General features: G+C 36.4%; 1 protein-coding gene across 29 annotated transcripts in view; it reads right to left on the bottom strand.

Annotated features, from left to right (window-relative positions):
- The window catches only part of PTPRD (protein tyrosine phosphatase receptor type D), a 1,176,387-nt gene that overhangs the window by 133,106 nt on the left and 1,021,010 nt on the right, over positions 1-22,271 (bottom strand). For 27 of the 29 annotated variants that reach the window (XM_086870058.1, XM_086870064.1, XM_086870061.1 and 24 more), the window contains one exon: positions 2,346-2,534. In XM_086870058.1, coding sequence (XP_086726184.1) covers positions 2,346-2,534 — 189 coding nt within the window. Of the gene's footprint in view, positions 1-336; positions 355-2,345; positions 2,535-22,271 lie in introns of all 29 variants that reach the window. The other 2 variants (XM_086870054.1, XM_023943550.2) reach the window with 1 other exon arrangement.

The following is a 22,271-nucleotide window of genomic DNA, read 5'->3' as shown; positions in this document are numbered from 1 at the left end:
TATGGCCAGGAGACCTGGATATGCTTTCTTTGAAGCATATCACAAATTAATTAATTAATTTTTATTTTTTTTTTTTAATGAACAAATGAAAAGGGGAAAGGAAAAGGCAATGTGAAGAAAGAAAGATCACAATATGAGAGTCACTGATCATAACCAAACAGGACAAAGGAAAAAGAAAATCAGATGATGGACATTTCCACGGTTTTTGTTTTGTTTTGTTTTTTCCTTATGGAAAACAAAACAAAACAAAACCAAAAACAGGACAAATATGAGAGGGATGAAAGGACAGAAAGAATGAGTAAGATCATTCTGTGAACGTTAGTTCAGCACTCTTACCTCTTATTGGTGTACCACCTGGGTGGATAATATGAATGCAAATAAGATTAGAAAGAAGAAGCATTAGTACGAGAAGAAGGAGGCTAGGGCTTTGGAAGAAGAATCAAATTAGATTTACAGAATTAAATAAGGTCTTAAGAGAAACTTGAATTACTATACTGTTAAAACAGGAATATATTAGATAGTATTATCAGGTTATAAAAGCAAGTTGCATTGTACCACAAAGGGCAGAAAGGCTATAATTGGCTGCACTGCCATTCTCAGAGCAGCATCTGAATTCTTAGACGTTTGGTTATATAGGGTTAGATATGTATCAAATATGCCTCAAATACTTAAAGGAAACTTTACAAAACTGTACTTATGACATATTTTAGGAAAATACTGGAAATTCTATTTAAATATATATATATATAGTTCTATATATATATGAAAAGAGGATACACTGAAGTCTATCTCAAAACAAACACTGTAGTTTAGGCTGGATTATGGCATTTACTATTCTAGATCTATGTGATACATGTGTACTGTTTCTTTTAGGTGTTGCTATGACTGATAAGACAACATTTCTGTGGAGGTGTGCGTGTGCGCCACTATAGGGATCTGGTGACTACACTGACTGTTAGTAAAATGCATGCCATGCATTTTAAGAATAATAAAACTAATCATATAATAATTATCATAATCATAATCATAATATTCTGAATATGGAAATTAGTGGGGGTGAAGTGCGCTTCAGAACTAAGCACTTACCAATAGATTCTGGAGATTTAAATACGGAGAGAAGAAAGACAGCATAAAAATATTATTATATTCCTTATAATTTGGTACAAAGTTTTCAGTTAAAGCTTTATATACTAAATCATCTATGTCACATGTGAAAAAATCTTAATTTACATTAACAGAAGGTTAATTTACACAGTTCTGCTGACAACAAGCAAAAAGTAGGTTAACAAGACGATTTAACATCACAGGACAGGTCAAAAGCTGAGAATTCTGGGAAGACACGTGATTAAACAACTTAGATTCTACAATGGTATCTACTACAATTGTCAAAGAAAAAAGCTCATTATATCCCAATGATCAGTGATCTTATTTTGGGATAAGCTTTCAACTTGATAAATTTAGAGATGGTTTTGGTTTTTTGGGTTTTTTTTGTTTTGTTTTTAATCTAAAGAGAGCAAAAGAATAAACTAGGGCAGGAGGAGAGTGAGAGAACTGCTAGGGAGGTGCAAGGGCAAAGAGAGAGAGAGAGAGCAGCAAAAGCTGGAATCTACACCAAAAGCAGACTTCTGTAGATCCAGAAAATATAGGATTCATAAAGCTTTAGCGTGGACGCACACTACTGTGGCTAAATGTGTTGGTAAAAATGCTCAGGCAGCAAAAAAACCCCAACTTTGTTCCACAGATTACACAACGATTTTATTTCCTTTTTTTTTTTTTTTCCAGGTATAAATCTGCATGGGAAGAAGTACTGTGCTTTATGTATTTGTGAGAGGAAAGAAGATGTGTCCAAACTGGCTAATCTTTGGTGAAGTCAAATGTGGAAAAGACAGCAATAAACACATTTTAGATTTTAATTGAAGTGTCTAATGCAGGTTTTGGTTTTGATGAATATAACCATTGGTACTCCTTGCAATTTCTGAATGAAGTCCAATGTTGAAATAAATTTGTTAAAAAAAAATTAAAAGGAAAGAAGAAAGAAAGAGGAGAAAATGGATCCATCAAGTACTGCAAAAAGCAGTAAAGAAAAAAATTATCAAAAAATACAGTCACAGCAGTGAGCAATGTGGAGTAAACAGAAGCTGCAAAACACATAGAGACAGACTCTATAGGAAGCTATGACAACATCACAGACATGGACAACACACTCAGTAACACAGAAAAGGAGAGGGGAAAGAGAAATTATTACCTATAAATAAAATCGTTTAAAAAGGAAGAGAAAAAAAAAAGAAAGAAAAAGTGAGAGAGAACAACTCTGGGCGTCGGTGGAAACAGTAACAAGACCCTACCTGAGCGTAGCTGCTTGATGCGGCCATTGTTGTTGCTTGTGTCAACAGGTAAGAAATCTTTGAACCAAGTTATTTCAGGATCAGGATTGCCACTGGCTGCACATAACATGGTAGCTGTACGAGTTCGTTCAACCACCTTCAGCTGTGGGCCCATATCAATAGTTGGAAAACCTCGAGGAATTTGATCCTCTGAAAAAGAAATGTATAAATTGAGGGATTTCATGTTAGTTGTGCAGTACTGCATGAAAGCCCAAATCATCATCCTGCTTAGCATTCAGTAATCACCTAATTGTTTGTAAACAACAAACAATCAAATGATCAAAATGCTGATACAAAAGTACATAAAAAAATGGCTACAAGCTTTAGAATTATAAAATCAGATGAGATACACTACCTAGCATGCAATCATTGGAATCATACAATGGTACCATAAAACGCTGGTGTTGCCCTGCTTGCAAGAGTCCTTACTATTTTACATGAAATATTGAATTACCATGTCTACTAACAATAGGGAAAACCCCTTCTCTTTATACCAGAGAAGTACCGAAGGAAGGATGATCACGTAGTGTAAGATCTGGCCACTGACTCAGAAGACACAAGTTATGTCTCTTGCTTCTATCATTATTACTTATCTGCTGTTCCCCTTAAAATCTATTGCTCCCGTGCTCGACTGTCCATCTTACAGATGGCCATGACAACGCTTTACTGGTACAGGGAAATGCTGTGAAGATGAATGCATTATATGAATGCAAAACACTGAGAAATTGTAAACATTGGAGCTGTGTGGATAGCAAAGTTTAAGTGGCAGGATACTCGTAATGATATTGAATAGATACAACAGTGTCTATTAAAATATTCAGATATAGCCCAAGATCCTCATGCTAGTGTGATTAATACTGAAATACCAAAAAAATCTGCAGAAGAATAATTGCCCTTCATAATGTGACACCTGCTAGCAAGTAACAGTGGAAGCACAGTTGGATCACGAATTTTCATGGCTAAAAAACCTGTTCAAAATACACAATCTTGCTCTTCAATTCCACTGAAATGGCAAAAATATTTTTATTGCAAAATAATATTACTTCCATTCAAAAATGAAAATCAAAAATAACGAAATAAAGAGGATCAACACTAACTATAATACACATGTTATTGAATGTCTTGACTAGTCATTACTGATATAATTGATTAGGGGATAAAACTAACAGTAGAAATTGTTCAACATTAAAAAAAATAATACCTCTCTTTAGTTAAGAAGTGTCATATTTTCAAAGAGGTCAGATAAGTCTTCAGACTTTTCTGAAAAAATGTATAGTAAGCAAGTACAGCCTACAGTTCTTTGTAGTTCCTGGGGTGTGACACTGCTCACGAGCTACAAAATTGCTTGCACAAGTGCGCATAGATAACCACAAAAATACAGAATAATTTAGAAAAGGTCATCTACAGTTGACACCTCTGCCATGAGCAGGAACCTCTTCCACTAGACCAACTTACTCAGAGATAAATCCAAACTGGTTTTGTACACCTTCATGGATGGGGGGTCCACAATCTCTCTGGGCAACTTATTTCAGTGCCTCACCATCTTCAGGGTAGAGCTTTTCTTCCTAAGATATAATCAAAATCTATCCTTCTTCAGCTAAGGAAAAATCTTCCATTTTCTATTCCTTCTGAGAAGCCCCACTCCAGCCTTCTTGTAGCCCCCTTTAGATACTGGAAAGCTTAACAAGCTCTCCAGAACATTTTTTACTTTCTAGGCTGAACAGCCCCAACTCTCAGTTTTTCTTTGTAGAAAGAGGTATTCCAGACCTCTAATCAACTTGTGGCTCTCTACTGGCCTCATTCTAACTAATGAAAGTCTTTCTTGTGTTGGAGGCCCCAGACCTGGACACAATACTCCAGGTGGGAGTATCACAAATAAGGAGTAGAGGGATATAAGCATATCCCCTGACCTCCTGAACATGCCTCTTTTGATGCAGCCCAGGATGCAGTTGGCTTTCTGATCTGTGAGTATTCATTTCAGGGTCATATCATACTTTTCATCCAAAAACAATCATGTGTTTCTCCCCAGAGTAAGTCTCAATCCATTTTTCACTAAGTCCATATTGCTGCTTGATGTAACACAGGTGCAGAACATTTCACTTGGCTTTGTTGCACTTACTCAGGTTCCACCTCTCAAGCCTGTTAAGGTCAATCCACATCCTTCAGTGTGCTGACCCCACCACACAGCTTAATGTCATTGGCAAACTTGGCAAATGCTAGGGGAGCATTCAAACCCACTGCCCATGCTGCTGACAAAGGTGCCAAGTAGCACTGGTACCAGTACAAATCCCTGAGGATCCTCAGCTGGCACTAGTTTCTAACTAAACATTGACCTGTTGACTGCAACTCCAGGAGTGCCATCATCCAGCCTATTTTTTATCACCTGCCAAAATTCACACCCCTCCAGTTTAGAGGATGAGTAGGAGAGTGTCAAATGCTCTGCACAAATACATACAGATTTGCTGCCCTTCCTTGTCCACCATTGCTGTAATGCAATCCAAGAAGGCTTCAAATTTGTCAGGCATGATTTGCCTTTAGTGAAGCCATGTTGGCTGTCAAAAATCACCTCATTATTTTCAGTGTCTCTTAGAATAATTTCCAGGAGGATCTGCTCCTTGCCAGGCATTGATGTGAGACTGTCTAGCTTGTAGTTCCTTGTTCTTTCTTATTTCCCTCTTCAAAAGTGTAGATCATGTTTTCCCCTTTCCTGTTGGTGGGAACTTCACTGGACTGCCATGGGTTTTCAAATATGATGTGTAGTGGCTGCATTCTTTTATTCTAACACTCCAGTCATAGGAGAGGTCCCTGTGTTTCCATGATACTAATTAAAGTCATAGACCTGCAGGCATCCACACATTTCTAGTACCACCCTGCTGCGTGTGTTAGCACAAAGGGGTTTTAGGTTGCTCCTCAATGAAGCTGACTTTCTGTCTGGTGTGGATGGAATGTCTTGGTGCTGGCCCTCAGGCCCTTCCCAGCCCTTTCTGGCTCAGCCATCTAACTAGCATCTGTGGGATGGCATGCTGTCCCACACCTTATCACTATTAAACTTCATGGTATCTCTGTTCCCTATATAAATCCCCACCAATAAGCCCTGCTAGCCTTTGACCAAAGAATCTCTTCACCCTTTGAGGCAGCTGAATCCCATCTCCATCCAGCAAACTGGTGCCATGTATAGGCCATCTCATTGTCAAAGAAACCAACATTTTGGTGATGACACTAATGGAACCATGTGGGCCCATCTGTTAATCAATGTTAACACCTGCAACTGGAAGAGAAGAAAAAAAGCTGCACCCAAATCATCCCAGAGCCTTAATACAGTGATCACAACTGTCCAACAAGCTTCCTTGACTCTTCAGAACTAGGATTTCTACCAATCAGCTGATAAATGTCAAATCATTCACCAGCCATAGGCTCTTCCCAAAGAAAGGTATGTTCCATGTCTGCTTATGAAAGTCTTTGCTTTGGTATTAGCTGACAAGATTTGACATGTGACACAGGACCGGATTTTTATGGCCTTTCCTACCTGGCTAATACAGAAAACTGTAGAGTCCCTTTTGCAAATACCTAAGTGTACAACAAAGATAATCTATCTTGAATGTTAGCAGGATGGAGTAGTAAAGAGCCTCCCTTTCTTATTTTTAATAAGGGCAATTAAATTCTATCCATCTGCCTTATGCATACAATCTCTTTGAATGAATGCTCTTTATGAAATTTTCATGAGAAACATCATGATGTAACATTCAAATACCCAGAACTGTTATATTTTTGACAGTTGTGGCTGGTGTCCAACCTGGTTTTCAGGTATCTGTCAATAAACCCAGATAGTCAACATCAAATGGACCAGAAAAAATTATGAAATTTCTAATTGGAGGGCTTATCACAGTGGATTTAGTTTTTAAGATGTTAATTATTTTTTTTTCTCTAAATTTATTCATGATTCGTACAACTGCCTTTACACTTTAGTGATACCAAGTATGACAGATCATCACTCTGTGAATCAAAGCTGAGCATCAAATCACTGAACAACTGCATCTCTGTCACAGTAAGACAAAAGTAACTATTACAAAATTTTTATATATTAGTACCCCTACAGTTTTATGTGAGGTGGCCAGAAAATTACTTTTTACTGATCATTACTATGCTTATTAGGCTCTAAACTATAGTATATACTACTTATCCCATGTAATATTCAGTTCTAGTCAATTGGTTTCCAATTCATCAACAATTTAAATCAGACTTGACCTTCTCAAAGCCATTTGGTACTGTCATTTTGAGAGGCCATTAAAGGTCAGATTTCTCTGTCCTTGTGGCTTAGTGACTTATCCATGTAATATGTATTTTGTTTAGGATGACAGATACAAGTGATTTAGAAATAGGCCACATTATTTGAATTTGTCATGTATCTTAAAGGTGCTGAATTTAATTCTTGGCATTAAAATAATGCATTTAGTACAGGGCTAGTATAATTTCCAGCTGTTGCATGAACTCCACAAACGTTATTTTTCAGTGTATGATCTGAACAGTACAGAAAACAATTACAAAGAGAGGTTAACATATGAGCCCTTAAGAGATAATGCTGCAAAATGACCTTGCTTTGCTTTGTATCATGGTTCTTAGTATTTCTCAACTCAGCATATTCGATCGGTTTGACATTGCCACCCAATGCACACAGAATGGACAACAAAGACACTGGAAGCCACTGTGCTGCTAGAAAGTTGTCACTTTCTTGCCAATACTGAAACTTGTGGGATGTGACAGGAGTGTGACTATCAATGGCTACAGGCTCTCCAGAAGAGACAGGTGAGGAAAGAGAGAGACAGAGGGGTTGCCCTCTACATCAGGAGGTAGAGACATCAACTGTCTCTGAAAAACAACCACAAGCAGGTCAAAAGCCCATGGGTAAGAATTAGGGACCAAGGCAAGAAAGGGAACCTTGTGGGTGGTTTTAAGTACAGACCCCTGATCAAAGGGACCCTACTGATGAAGCCCTCTTGCTCCAGCTACAGGCAGCACCATGATCACAGGCTCTTGTCCTGCTGGGGCACTTTAACCACCCCAAAATCTGCTGGGAAAGCAGCATAGCGGGCTGCAGGCAAGCCAGGAGACTCTTGGAAAGCATGAGGGATACCTTCTTGAGCCAAGGAATACACAGCAGCCCTACCAGAGGACAAGCAATTCTGGATCTGATGGGCACCAGTGTGAGTGAGCTGACCTTGAACGTCAAGACTGGAGGGAGTCTGGGCTGCAGTGATCATGCACTGGTGGAGTTTGCAGTCCTGCAATATGGGCCGGGCGAGGAACAAAGTTAGGCCCTGAACTTTAGGAAAGCAGACTCCCAACTCTTCATGGAGATAGCCAGTGGGATCCACTGGGAAACTTCCCTCAGGGACAAGGGAGTGGAACAGAGATGGCAGATCTTCAAGGAAGTCTTCCACAGAGTGCAAGAGTTGGCAATCCCCAGGAGCAAGAAACTGAGGAAGGAAGGCAAAGGAACAGCAGGGCTGAGTAGGGAACTGCTGGTCAGACTGAAGGGAAAGAAGCAAATGCACAGGCAGCTGAAGCTAGGATGGGTGGTGACCTAAGAAGAGTAGAGGAATAAAGTATGGTTATGTAGGATGATGTCAGGAAGGTCTAGGTGAAGCTGGAGTTGAACTTGGTAAGGACTTGTTCCAGGTCAGGTTGGATAGGGGTCTGAGCAACCTGGTCTAGTTGAAGGTGTCCCTGTGCATTATAGAGGGCTTGGAAATAGATGATCTTTAAGATACCTTCTAAGGCCATTTAATGATTTTATAATTCTATGTTCTGCAAACAATGTCCTGGCTGCCAGTTCAGTAATTGCTTCCCTTCCAAGAAACATAATTGGAAAAAGCATATTAGCCTTTACATTCAAATCTCAATACAAGTATACCAAAAACAAATGTAAAATACGTAATTTTATTTGTTGCTGCATTTGTCCTAGAGGTGAGTTTGCCCTCATAAATGCAACAGCATTTAGATTAGAGACTCAAACTCAGTGTTTTTGGGTGAACAAAATTTTGATGGAGTGGAATCTTGAAAATAGCCACAAGTTAAAATTATACTCTACCAAAAAAAGAAACCATACATATCTTTAAGTGGTATTGATAGAAAAAAACATAGCTGTACCACAACTATATATAATAAATTCTGTTCTGCTCATCACTTAACTATTTCCTCTCATCTTAAAGAAAAAATGTGCTGTTGCAATCTCTTCTTAAAATTTTTTTAGTGATGTATTTATTTCATAAGATTTCAGGAACTGAACTTCCCAAGCTATGAAAGTGTACTGTCAAGACTACACATATACAAAGGCTGGATACAAAGAAAGAAGAGGATTTCAGTACAATGACTTTGACACTTTGTGGTAAATCTGCATGTTTAATATACAACAGCTAAAAAAAAATAGTTGTATTTAGCTAGGATTTGTGCCACAGCTTCTTAACATTTTGACTACTTTTTCTTTAAAAGGTTACTTTCAGATCATGAGTAGGCCCTCCTGTCAGCAAGAAGAGTGCTAGCTTTTAGAAACAGATTGAGTCTTGAAATCTTAAATTTTGCACGGCTACCTTACTGAATCACTCTGGCAATCACCATCATGTTTTAACATGAAAGACTGAATAGTGTGAATAGTCTTCTGAGTTACACCACAATATGATGATATTACTACGATATGAAGTACAAGTGGGAAGTACCCAAAGCAAATTGTTAGGACTTTGGTTTTGGATTACGGACTATAAAGGCAAAGTTACAGCACCAGGCTCAAGGCCAGAGAGTTGTAACTAAAATTGGCTAATATGTTTGTTAAGTATTTAGTTTTTCATTAACTATTTTCACCATTGAAATATACATGTTCCAGAATATGAATCTGGAGTTCATATTCATGTCTAGACCAGAATATTAACCTGTAGTTAAATCTGTGTAATCTGCCTAACTAAAATACATACTCATAGTGTTTGACTGTGCCTCTTGAAAATTTTGCTTATGTAAACCAATTATTCTTATTGTGCAAATGGAAGGTGGTTCTCTACTCTATTCCAGAAGAAAAGAAAGTGATTCTATTTCAAGATTCACTGATAGGTTTGCCACAGGCACATTTTAGTCATTCTGTAGCTCACAGAATAAAAAGGCACACATGGAGCATTCCCTGAATACATTATAGATACTGAAGATAAACTGCCACAATTAAGTTTATTATTTCAAAGAACAGTGTAAATAAAGCTTTTATTTTCACTATTCCAGATGGCAGCAGCATATAATTTGCACTGTTTTGACATCATGACCGTATTATTCAAAATCATTCTTCTTCCTACTGAACTGAATGCAGGATTGAGAACACTAAAATCAAAGAGACTGGGGGAGGAACTAAAAATCACCATTTCACAGTGAAGTTGGTATTCTGTACTATTATTGAAGAACCATGCATATAAAGGAATTGAAAAACAAAACCAGAGCCAATTCTAATTATACATAAAAATTAAATTGGATTTAAAAGATATAAAGCATCAGAGAAGTGGCAGTTAATAAACATTATTCATACTGAAACACTTTACAAGGCAAATTTTGGTAAATAGAAGTAATTATGAACACACAATAAATTATTTTGTGGGATCCTTTGTTCAAAGTTGCTATATACAGATGGATACTTTTTTCTTAGCGGTGCTGTATATCAGCAAAGCAGGGTAATGGCTCCACTAGAATAATAGATCTTGGTATCAGTTGGGAGTTCTCTTTAATTTTGCACAATTTTAGCACACAAGGAAAGTGAATTAAGCATTGATAAGATGATCAGTAAAAATTCAACATAAGAACAGCTGTCCATACCATCCCATCAAAACCAATGCATTTCAAAGTATCTTCATATACTGAAGAGATGTGCAAAGCACATTTTGATACAAAAGACAACAAATTTGTTTAGTAGCTCTGTATGCAATTACCCTGCAAATTGCAAAGTAATGTCTATATAACAGAACATAGAGCCACTTAGACTGAATTATCATTTGTATGAATGTTGAAGCAGCAATTTCACATTGCATTAAGTCAGTTAACATTCATTGTTATTAGCATTTAGCTTTAAATAAGTTCTCTGTTTTAACAAATGAGTGCACTGAGCCTTTGAAATTAGATATCTTCATAAGGACATGAAAATGGAAAAAGGAATTTGCACCTTTCAGCAGTTTTCAAAATCTGAAAAATTAGACTGCACATAGCAAGCTTTTCCCAAAGTGACCTGTCTCACTCACACGAACAATGAAATACCTCTTACACTGCTTTAATGACGACATTCTGAACAACAAGAATTAACATTTGTGTATTAACACTCTATGAAAACACGAGCCTCAAAGTAAAGCTTTATTCTCATATTTGTACACAGCCATGTCATAGCTTAAAGCAGAGCGTATCATCTGAACATGAATGTGACCAAATTTGGTTATGACTGAACTTTTGGATGTCTGACTGTTCTGTTCATCTGGAACATGACAGGAAATACAAAAAGCTGTGTCCCAAAAAGAAAAAAAAAAAAAAAGAAAAAAAAAAGGTATGGAATTCAAGGATCCCTACCAAACACCCCTTATCTAACACAACGACAGGACTCAGAGTCTGAGGTAATGAAACAAAGGCAGAGAATGTGATGTTTTAAGAGCAGGGTATTATATATTTAGGAAAAAGAAATGCTAAACTTCTGAAGCAAAGAGAATACAGCATGCCACATATTTCCATATGCAAATATTCACAAGGAAAATACTATATATTTTGCACTGGTGAATAAAAGACAAGAGGACTGCAAAAGCCAGCAACATGAATTTCCATGATTACTGTTTCTGATTTAAGGCTTAGTTTCCAGACAGGGTGAGGATTTAGATTACACAAAATCGAGGTTAAATTGGGGCTTGCCAAGAATCAAGATTAGGAAAACAAAAAAAGCATGCTTGCTCTATCCAGTCAATATTTTAACATACTAATATTTGTGCTTTTACATCCTCCTTCACTTTATTAGAAAAATTAAGGGGAAAGCAGTGCAACACAGGCAGTCTTTTCTTTAAGCTTTACTTTTTCACATCACATACAGCTTTATGGTGAGGTAAATAATGAGATGAGCAGCAGGTTCATATATACACCAGACCACTTGTTTTGTAGCCTGAATACACTGACTGGTCCAGAACATGTAAAAACATTCCTTTCCTTTTCTACCTGTCCTTTCTACTCATTACTACGCTGTGTTAAAGTATTTATACTAATAAAATACATATGACACTTTCTGTAAGTAGTTACCTTGTACTCAGACTGAAGTGTAAAGCAATAAATCACCACCATCAAGTACCAGCATCTCAGTTTGAGGACGCTTTAGAAGCATCTTGTTTTCTTGCATTCAAAAGAGCAAGAGAGAAAAGAGGAAGTAATAGCACCCTGTTAAAGGAGTTCTCACATACAGTCTGCCTCTCCCTCCTTCCTCATCATGGCCATTTCTGTTACTGATCTTACACTGCTTTCAAGGAATCATTTCCTCAACGCCATAATCTTCCTCAATGTTTTTTAATGCAGCCTACATACTCTGTAACCCAAACTGTCAACTATAAACTATACTAACTGCATTAATGTCACCGCTGCAGAATTTAGGAACCTGACAAAGGAACTTGTCAAAACCATTAACTTTGTTGAAGTATTGTTTTTAAAGGAGAACAACACTATTTTCTGCATTTCTAGCTCGGCATCAAACTTGTACATTTCAGGAAGAGAAAGGGGACATTTTCCCTTTGGTAAGTGGTTAGAAAGATACCCCAAAAGACCTACTGTTTAGCTCCCTAAAAGAAATAAATGAGGAATAAGGGTTATGAAATTGCATCCCTTGAGTTTTAACAAAAGATACCAGGTGCAGCATGTTAAAAGCATGTGGTGCAGTGGTGCAGTGAATTAAAGCAGTAGTGTCTATGCATTTCAACTGCTTTTCTGGTGCCCAGCAAAACAATGCAGCTGTACAGATGTAACAATTTCAATGTTACTGCATTTTTTCAATAAACAGAAAACATAAACATGAAAAAAACCCAACAGAAGTCCTGTTGCTGAAGAGATGGAGAAAAAAGATTTATGTTGTCAGAACTGGAAATGGACTTTGGAAAAATGCAGTCAAAGAAGATATCCCTCCAAATTCATTACTATTCAGTGTTATACTAATGTTGTTAATATAAAATATGAACTGCTTTTCTAAATCAATGCAGCATTCATCTTCATTACTCTGAAAAGCATACTTGCCACATTCAAAATGATTACCTGATTACAGATAGGTGACTATAAAAAAGCAAGAGACACAGTACTTCCCCATTTTTATGTTTTCTTTGCTTATTTTAAGTCTTTCCACCACTTTGGACACGTGTGAACATGAACATCAATTAAGAAAAGGCTGGAAGATGTAAGACACAAAACAATGCCTTATATCATGTACTCCTAATATATGTAAGCAAAAGACAGAATCCAAAGTACTGGTAGAAGTTAAAGCAGCTGGCATCTTTGAAACTGTATGAATCTTTAACAGAAGGAAGAAAGTAGTTCCTTTGCGAGTAGATGGTGAAGTTCTTCTCTTATTGCTTGGCTACACAGGGAGTGGGAGTGCTCTATATGGATACTGAATGCAAGAAAGCAGACAGGGAGCACAGAGCCTGTGGAACCAAGTCACACAAGGTTCTTACTCTAGCCTGAGAGATCATAAGGAGGAATCCAAACAGTCCTTGGAGAAAGACAAAAACTTTTGCAGATGTTGTTTGGATCTTTGTTATTTACTTGAAGGAAACGGTCAAGGGATGCAGTGCCTAATTGACCAATGATGGTGATGTGTTAGTTTAATGCCCAATAAAAGTTTTACCTCTTGGACCTGTCTATAAAAGAAGATCTGGAATATTAAAACTAGCACTCTTGTATAACCTATCTAGAGTCTATGTCATACTGCTTCGCTGTTCTTAATATAGTGCGACACTCTAGACTTTTCTCCTCATATGCCTGAATACGAGGGAGGAATCCCTCTCACTACTTGTGTGTGTCACCACTTTTGGCAACATTCCCTTTCAGAGATACTGAGAAGCTGCCCATCTTCTAAAAGGGATCTGTTAGCAAAGAACAGGTGTATAGGAAAAAGAATGGAAGGGAATAGATATTAATTACTTTTTTGTTTGGATGAGTTTCACTACTTAAAATGTCTCTGTCCATACAAAGATGCTACGGGGAAAATACCATTGACTTCTGGTCTAGAAGGATACAGAAAGGCTTTCTCTCTATCAGAGGACACACACTGCTTAAAATTCAGCTCTTCACAGTCCTCTGGCAAGTTGAATAACCACTGCTGACAAAAAACTTCACGGAGTCACACAGAACTTCACACTAACACTTTACAGCATACACATGGCTAAGCAGTCAACATTTCAAGGTTTTCATCTCACAAAGACTTGAAGATTCATAATGTCAAAGGTTCATTTTGTCACCCAAGCCCAATGTTTAGAACTGTGACTTTGAGTCCAACCTGAAATTTCACTGCTGCCCTAAGATGAAGTAAAAGTGGGAATAGTCTGTGATTGAATATACTTTATGATGTAATAGTGAGTGCTACTATTAGAAATGATAGATAAGGTCTGTACTTTGAGTTATCATGTGGAAGAAAACGCTTGACACCCCAGCATGCTCAGAAGCATGGCAGAGGCCCTGCCTTGAGCTTGTACAGAGGTGATGCAGGGCAGCACTTGCTCTCATCTGCTGGGAGCTTGCTCCTGTCCTATGCTACTCCAACACATTTTTCACAATAATATTCACACAGCCTTGAAAGAGGTATTGTGCATCACTGTGAGCTGAATGGAGCATACTCAAGCAGGCTCTCTGAAAGACTGAAGGAGAGAGATTACTTTAAACATGACATTTTCACATTTGTCTAGCAACAACTTATATTTCTCATGGAACTGTAAATGAGAAGTGATGCGGGAATTCATTCACAAGATGTTGAACGTAGAACAACACCAGATTTACTCAGCTTTTCTACAACTCTTGCTACAACTTGAGTAATTCCGCTACAATTTAAATTGTCAGTAATATGAAATAGAATCCTGGCTGGACACAGGATGTTAAAAAGGTTTTTTTTTTAAAACCTTTTATATGCTAAGATCAAGGTTCACATCCCTAAGCTCATCATAATTTTTTAAACTACTATTTAATTATTTTAAATAATTATGAAATTCAGTGCGCTACCTCTAAAAAAGGTAATGAAATCAAAATCCACAACAGGCAGTGTAAATTGAAATTTGTTAGTCTAGAGTCTGAATGAATATATTTAAAGTACTAATAAAATGTGGTCTATAATATTTTTAAACATTTGCACAGTAAATATTAAACTGATTTTATGTACAATATAGGCAAGCTTTTAGTTTTCACAGTTTCTGTTTAATTTTCTCACCAATTTTCCCATCCATCTAATCAAAGATCATCAATCATTCCTGATATTTTTAAATTATGACCCTTTGTTGTTTCTAGTTGATTTTGCTTTGGTTTGTTCTAATTTTTTGTAGAAGACATTTCTGCAAATGAAAATGACGATTAGTTAACAAAAACCAGCGATGCCTCAGTTCCAGTGGAATACTTCACTGGTGCGAAGCGTGGCTTTTTTCAGCATAGCTGGAAGTCATGGACCTAAATGAAGGCTGTGATGATATCTGAATAGTCCAGTGTAATTACAGGAAGGGCCAAGAGTCATCATGTCAGGCGGGGTGGAGGAGGGTAAGGGGAGAGAAACAGAGAAAGAAGAAAGCTTCATGTTGTGTCAGTTACTTGCAAATTCATCACAAACTGTTTTGTGTAGAATAGTAAACGAAGTCAAACAGCTGTGGAGAGCCAGTTCCTGCCTTTGAGCAGACACAGTGTGACAGAGTAAGCTTAGCAGAGCGTTGCATATGTCAAGTACATCAAAACCAGCGTAACCACAAAAAACCTCCACTCTCACTTTGTCAACAGACTTAACATCTGATAAGCTGCATGAAGAAGGTACAAATGAAGAACACAGAATTCTTGATAATAGAAGATGTGAATGTGTCCAGTGGTGAATTAAAACTCAGTGGAAGGCCCTAAGCCACAGGAGTAGTGCAAGCAATTGACTGAGAGGGGCAGGGTTATATATGCTTTCAATAATAAAACTGTTTCTCTTCGGATTTATTAGTAGTAACATCTGTCATCCATTTTACAACAATACAAAACTCATTTCTTTTAGAGAAAAGAGATTGAACTATTTTTCCTGTAGGCTGGAGAGGTAGGCATGAAGATTTTTATACGTACTCCTTAGAAGCAATTGCGAAGAGGTCAGACTTACAGCAATTGAGAAATAATTTCTACCACTAAACAAATACATAGCAATAAATTTCAGACCCCACAAAAGTAATTCAGTATTCCAATATTTTTTTGTACCTGAAGAAGACTTAAAAATCAATCTGTGCGTGCTAAACAACTTTCTTCTTTCATTATGGCATTTTTACTTTGAGAATTTGAGCATGTATCACTTTAAGTGATATAATACAAGCTGTTCTATTAAATGAAATGTAAGAGGGGTTCTAAAATAAAGGGTTAGTTATTTTTGCCTTTTCTGTAACTTCCAGCTCCTTTGGCAAATGAGAAAAATATTTTGCTAACATATAGGCAGCTTCTTGTGTGTGTGCTCTTTCTTTAAATACTGTGCTTCCAGAAAAGTTTTGTCTAAACTATTTATTCTGATGCCTCCCGATGTTCATTCTTTCTGATTTTCAACCTTTAATATGACCCATTTAAGCCTTCATGACCTATTGCAGGTGTATGTCCATAAACACTTTTATCTCCAAAGCCCCACCTTAACATCTTAATGTCCTTTGAAAACCCAGTAACCACTTCAAAGACCATCAGCAAGACCTTTGAGAAAACACAGTTTCTTGTATTTTGGTCCTAAAATGTTTATGCTTCTCTATTAGCAGTTAGACCAACATTTTCTAGTTCTCTAACTCTTTGGAATTTAGCAGCTGCCTTTTCACAAAAGTTAGCATCATGGAGATGACAACTGCAGGAACATGACAAAGTTCTTGCCTGAAAACACTGAAAATCTCCCTCTGCACTAAAAAGTCTGAAAGATCTTGGAAGTTATCAGCAAGTACCTCATAAATCTCTATGTTTGTTGCTGATCATGCTTTGCAGCTCCAACAGGAAGACTATTTGAGCTTCTATTACTTAATTATTCATAAGAGAAAAAAATAATGTTTTTACAAGATAATGTCCTGCTGAAGCCTTCAAAAATTGACAAGAAACGTAAATATTTTTACCAGTTTTCAAGAAGCTTAACAGAAACACCTTTCTCATAAATAAGAATCTAAAAATGCTCCCCAAAAAATTAATTACCACACATAGAACCCTTACGTTGTGCTTAAATTTGGACAAAGTACTTTATTCCAGAAAAGGAGATAAAAATTCCTTAGAAAGTATCTTATTCTACATGAAAACCAAAATCGTAATCAACTATGAGCTGTAAATAATTACTTCCTGCTTTAAACCTAATGTAGGACATCAGAAACTACCAGGGGTTTAAAAGTTAGGATACACCACCTGAATTTTGGGGACTTTTTTTCTAATGATTCTGAGTCAGGTAAGAGTATGTTATCTATTATACATCAGGAAAACATCTAGTAAGGCTAAATTAACTGATGCAAAACATATGCAAGGCCAGTAACAGTGTAACAGTGTAAATTACATGATATCTTCTGAGATCTAGAGATCTGAGATCTAGATTCTTCTTCTAGATTAGCTATAGAAGGTTGCTGAGATCTTATTCTTTTCTATCTTTTTCACTACAGTGTAAAAGTTCTTTCCAGTTAAGGTAAAAAAAAAAAAAAAAAAAGGTATTTTTTTATGTAACATGATTTTCGCAAAGTGTTTCAGAAAGCAGACAGCCCTTATAGTGAAAAATGGGTACAGTTTGATCTTTATAGCTCCACAAAATTACAGTAGATTTAAAAAAAATTAATAATTAATTTCTTATTTTCTACAGTATTTAGTAATATTCAAATCACTGCACATTGGAAAAAATAATTGAAAATCCATTTTTAACAGTCTGTTACATCATATAATAGTACAAATTATGGAAAAAATACTCCATGTTTCCTAAATCTAGGTATTCTGTTCAAAATAATAATATGCAGAAAAAATATTTCTTGATTGTCTTCCAATGGCTTTTAAAGTTTTTCATTACATAATTTGTCTAACTTAAAGATACTGAGAAGTCTCATTGAGGAAACTGACTGTAATGGAACTATTTACACACTTAAAGCTTGTTGCAAAACAACTGTCACATTTTCTAAATTCATTGCCATTTCATTTCATAAGCTATTGCATCTCATGTTTTCTTCCTACTCAAAAGAAAACCAGATTATTTACAAATTTTCCCACACACAAGTATTACATTCTGTTTCTCTGTAAGTGAAGTCAACTTGCATGTATATCACTTGCCTGCCTGAGATTCGTAAAGCGCTGTTTAGATTTTACGCTGACTAAAATGAAAATTTAGACATGCATCATCAAGAACACTTCATTTTACCATGATATTAGGAATAGATCTTATGCGAAGCAAAAACAGCATTGCAGAGAAATAAATGATTCTTTTTTTACATCATGGAAAGAACAAGGAAGCCACTTAGCATTTGTTCTTACCACTATCCACCAAACTTCTTAGGCCCTGAACAAGCAGCCTTTTTTATGAAAGCAAAACTGAATATTAGTTACTAGAAAACCAAGATAAAAGAGCAAAAATAAGTTTCCAAGTTGCTATTTTGGCAATACAGGTGAACTAAGACACACACACATGCAATAACTGATTAAAAGTTAGATGGGATTTTAGCACTATTCATGGCTAATAACTATGTTTTAGATCACAATAGGATGCTGAGGCAAACAGCAATGACCTTTTAGGACTGTACTGAAGTACTGAGTATTAGCTAAATGGTAAAATTACCAATTACCACTACTGCTGATTCTAGCAGCTACATGTTGATTGGCCTACTATTTAGAGGTTATAAGACTGAAAGCTCACAGCTGGAGGTTGTAGGGAAGTAAGGAAACAACTACATTTTTGGGCAGTGTGAGCTGTTTGTTTAATAATTATTACAATAAATCACATATGTTTTCTCTTCTCTTGATGTGTATATATTACTAATTAACAAGAGAAGGAGAAAGAAAAAGAATAGATGCTATAAAACCTAGAATTCATATTTAGCACATGAATTGCAGGCAAAACCAGGACAGTATTCCACAGAATGATCTAGAAATTGAATAGCACCTTTACCAGTATTATTAGCATTATTAGCAGTGTTGAACAGAGACATTAATTTTATATTGATTTTATTTTACTGTACCCTTAGTATTCCAAGTGATTTCTGTTGTTCCATCTGCACCTAAATTTATATTGTTATTGTAAGGTTCCTGGTTTGCCTTTCTATATTTTTCTCTACCAGTAGTGTAACAAGTTATGCTTATTTCCTTAAGGCTATGGAGATAAATGCTCAGAAGATACTTACTGATTTTTAAGCTTTGATCTTCCTGGTATTTTTACTCTAGAGACAAGTACCTTTTTAAACCTTTTTTCCTTTTTCTTTCCCTCCCAATTTTCTTTCAGCAGAAGAGTCTTTCAGCCAGTGTTTAGTCTTCTGTTCAAAGCTGCCTCCCTAGAGAGTTATAACTATTTGTCAATCTCCCAAAAGTAAAGATAAGGATTTAAAGTACTCTTTTCACTTTAGCTGAAAAATTAACTCCCTGTTCCCTTCCTGTTGTTAAATTCACTTTAAATTGCTGGTGCTCTCAGCTTTGGTTAGTTGCCTAGAGCCATGGCGGCTGAAAGGCAGAGCTGGTGCAAACAGCACCAGTGAAGCACCTCTCCCATTCAGCTACACACTGCTGGCACACACTTTATTCCAGAGTGCTCCAGTGAAGAGTCTGAAGTCAGTCTGTACCCTGCCTGTGGCTAACACCAGAGGAAATTAAAATTTAGGAAGATTTCACTGCAGGCTATGACGTTATGGTGTGGATGGAATGCTTTATCTCCGATATGACAGCTGTCCCAGCTCAGGTATTGCTTTACCATGTCAGATAAACACTCTACTTGCAGCCCTGACCAGTAAAAGAAGATTTGTTTTTCTTAGAAGACCAGTAAAAAGATTTGGTGGTAACAATACTATTCCTGAGTGTGACAATTTACTTTTCCAATTCTCAGCCTACCATTTATGATGAAACTCCCACCTCTGAAGTTGTTTAAGAGATGTTTGAGTGTGTACTGATTTGCAAGATGTAGGTACAGAAAATAATTATGATGACTCACTGCTTTCTGCCTTTAGTAAGATGCTTTTAAAATGGAAAGGGACAGCTAAGTTCACTAAAAATTTGGTGAGAGTGTGCCAGCCTAGTGCAATATACAGGGTAAAAGACTGTGGGTAAAACTCCCAGAAGAATTTTAGCATGCAATTCTGAAAGAAGAAATGATAGAGATGTAACATCTGCAATATGACTATGCATGTGAGATACTTGCACTCAGATTCAAAACAGCATAATGATCACATCTGCATGCAAATTCCAAAATTTAAATGTGATGAAGACATATGTGGTACTTAAAAACTGAAAAACAAGCCTCAGTTTCTTTCTGAGCAGTGAATGCAATAATCACTTCACAGATATTAACAGTCATTGCAAGCTTTTCAGATTAACTAATGCCATATTTTATTCTGTTGGGTTTTTTTTCTTCACTTAAAAGAAAAATCTAGCTCATACTAGAATATTAAGAGCAAGAGATGATTTATATTTCTTTTTGTATTCCAACAAAACTACTAAGCACCAAGCAGTCACATTTTAATTCAGGGATTATTAATGAACAACTTTGTTCATTAAGTTTGTTCATGATAAGATTGAGTAACAGAAATTAAAAATTTTCTTAAATCTTATTCTAACATTTCTAGAATTATTTCTTAACTTCATGTTCACTCAAATGAGCATCAAATCTTGTGGGAAATGCAAAATAATTTTAAAAAACCCAATAGAAAAATTTGGATACATCTAGGCATGGATTCCAGCTTGTGAACATGAAACCCACAGATGACTAGAATAAAGAAAAGCATATAATACTCTAAATTCCTGTAGAGGACTCTACAGAGGCCTAAGTAAATACTTTAGAATGATAGTAATTAATTTTGACTAATGGCCAACTCATTTTACTTCTTTTATCATTTCCACAAAGAAACAGGTTATTCTTAAAACTCAGTCACAGACTTTCAGAAAACCACAAAAAGTAAAAATCTTATCCTAGAAACAACTAATATTTGAGGCTGCCTTCAGAGAGTATTTCACTACTATGTACTAGTGAAGAAAACTGGAAGGACTGATTATACATTTTGTAGTGAACATATATATGTTAGAAAGAAGAGGCTTCTTTGCGAGGCACACAGCCAGGACACTCAAACTTAAATACATATCAGCTTCTTGTATTCTGCTGTTGTGATACAAATAAGGAACAAGTCACTGAATGATGGTGGATTTGGGAAACAATATTCAGATTATATAACATAATTTGATCTTCTCAACAGTATGGGTCTGAGACAAGGATGTCTGCTTGTGTATTTTTTATAAGTAGTATCTTTAGGAGTTCTGTAGACTTTTATGGGACTGTTTTAAAGTCCGATATCTATAAGAAAATACTATTTTAATAAACAAATGACCAATAATGAATCATACCCTGATATAGGTTTAAAAACAGTGGGTACAATTCTGGAACACAGGATTTGTAGCAAAAGACAGTTTGTGCACTATGCAATACTCCTAGTAAACAACTCTGTGGTTCATTTCCACAGCCAGCTGGTCTTTCATAAAAAATGGTTCCATGTTCCCTGTGTAATTATTACTCATACACATGGAATAAATCTGTTCTCCCCAGATTTTGTTCACTCAAATCACCACTCAGTATCTCTCAACAATATTCTCTTTCAAAATATCAGTGGACAGAAGGGTTGAAGGACCTCAGTTTGTCCCAAGCTACAGACACTGACCAAAAAAGGCAATGCAATTGGAAAGTAAGAACCCTTGAATTTCTCAGCACTCCCTAACTCTTTCTCAATGCCTGGTAACTCTTGAGACACCAGTACTCACATAGTTAAACTGTTTGAAAACCCTCAACTCCTCTTGACAATTTACTCAATTGGATACCACACCACAGTCTGGAAATAAGTTACCCATTTTCAGAGATGTTAGAAAATGTAACGTGTAAACATAAAATGTAAAAAGTTCAGTAACTCGTGTTGCCAAATTTCCTATAAACCTTAGTGGTAGCTCTCTATCCACATAGTCAAAGGTAGTATAATTTCACTGTGATGATGCTTGTTGCTCAAAAGAAGCACATATGTCTTGTGGTCTGGCTAGAATATAAGTGTTTTGCTTCCTGCTGGTTGTAGGAATGACATCACTGCTGGGGAAGGAGTGGAACTGCCCGAGATTGACTTTGCAAATTCCTTAAATAGCTCCAACCTTTGGTTAAATTCAATACATGCCGTTATTCTCCAGTAATACCTCATTATTTCTTTTGAAAGAAAAACTCTGAACTGAGTTCTAAGGTTTTTAAGGTTCAGCACTTCAGATTTTGTACTGAAGATCCTGTTTGGATGGCCGTGTAACTCGTTTTTTTCCTATATACATACAAATTTGTATAATAAAGCATCTTCTAACAAAAAACCTCTACAGAACACAGTATGGTGCTTCCCATCCCTCTGAAAAGAAAACAAAAAATAATCCAAAATTTGCATTAATTTAGAAAAGAATCTGATGTTGTTGAGGACTGCAATTTTGAGCAAAAGAAAG

Source organism: Cyanistes caeruleus, chromosome Z (assembly GCF_971803275.1).
Source record: "Cyanistes caeruleus chromosome Z, bCyaCae1.hap1.1, whole genome shotgun sequence".
NCBI classification, from domain to species: domain Eukaryota; kingdom Metazoa; phylum Chordata; class Aves; order Passeriformes; family Paridae; genus Cyanistes; species Cyanistes caeruleus.
Note: the sequence above shows the minus strand (reverse complement) of the source record. Positions and strands in the feature narration are given on the sequence as shown.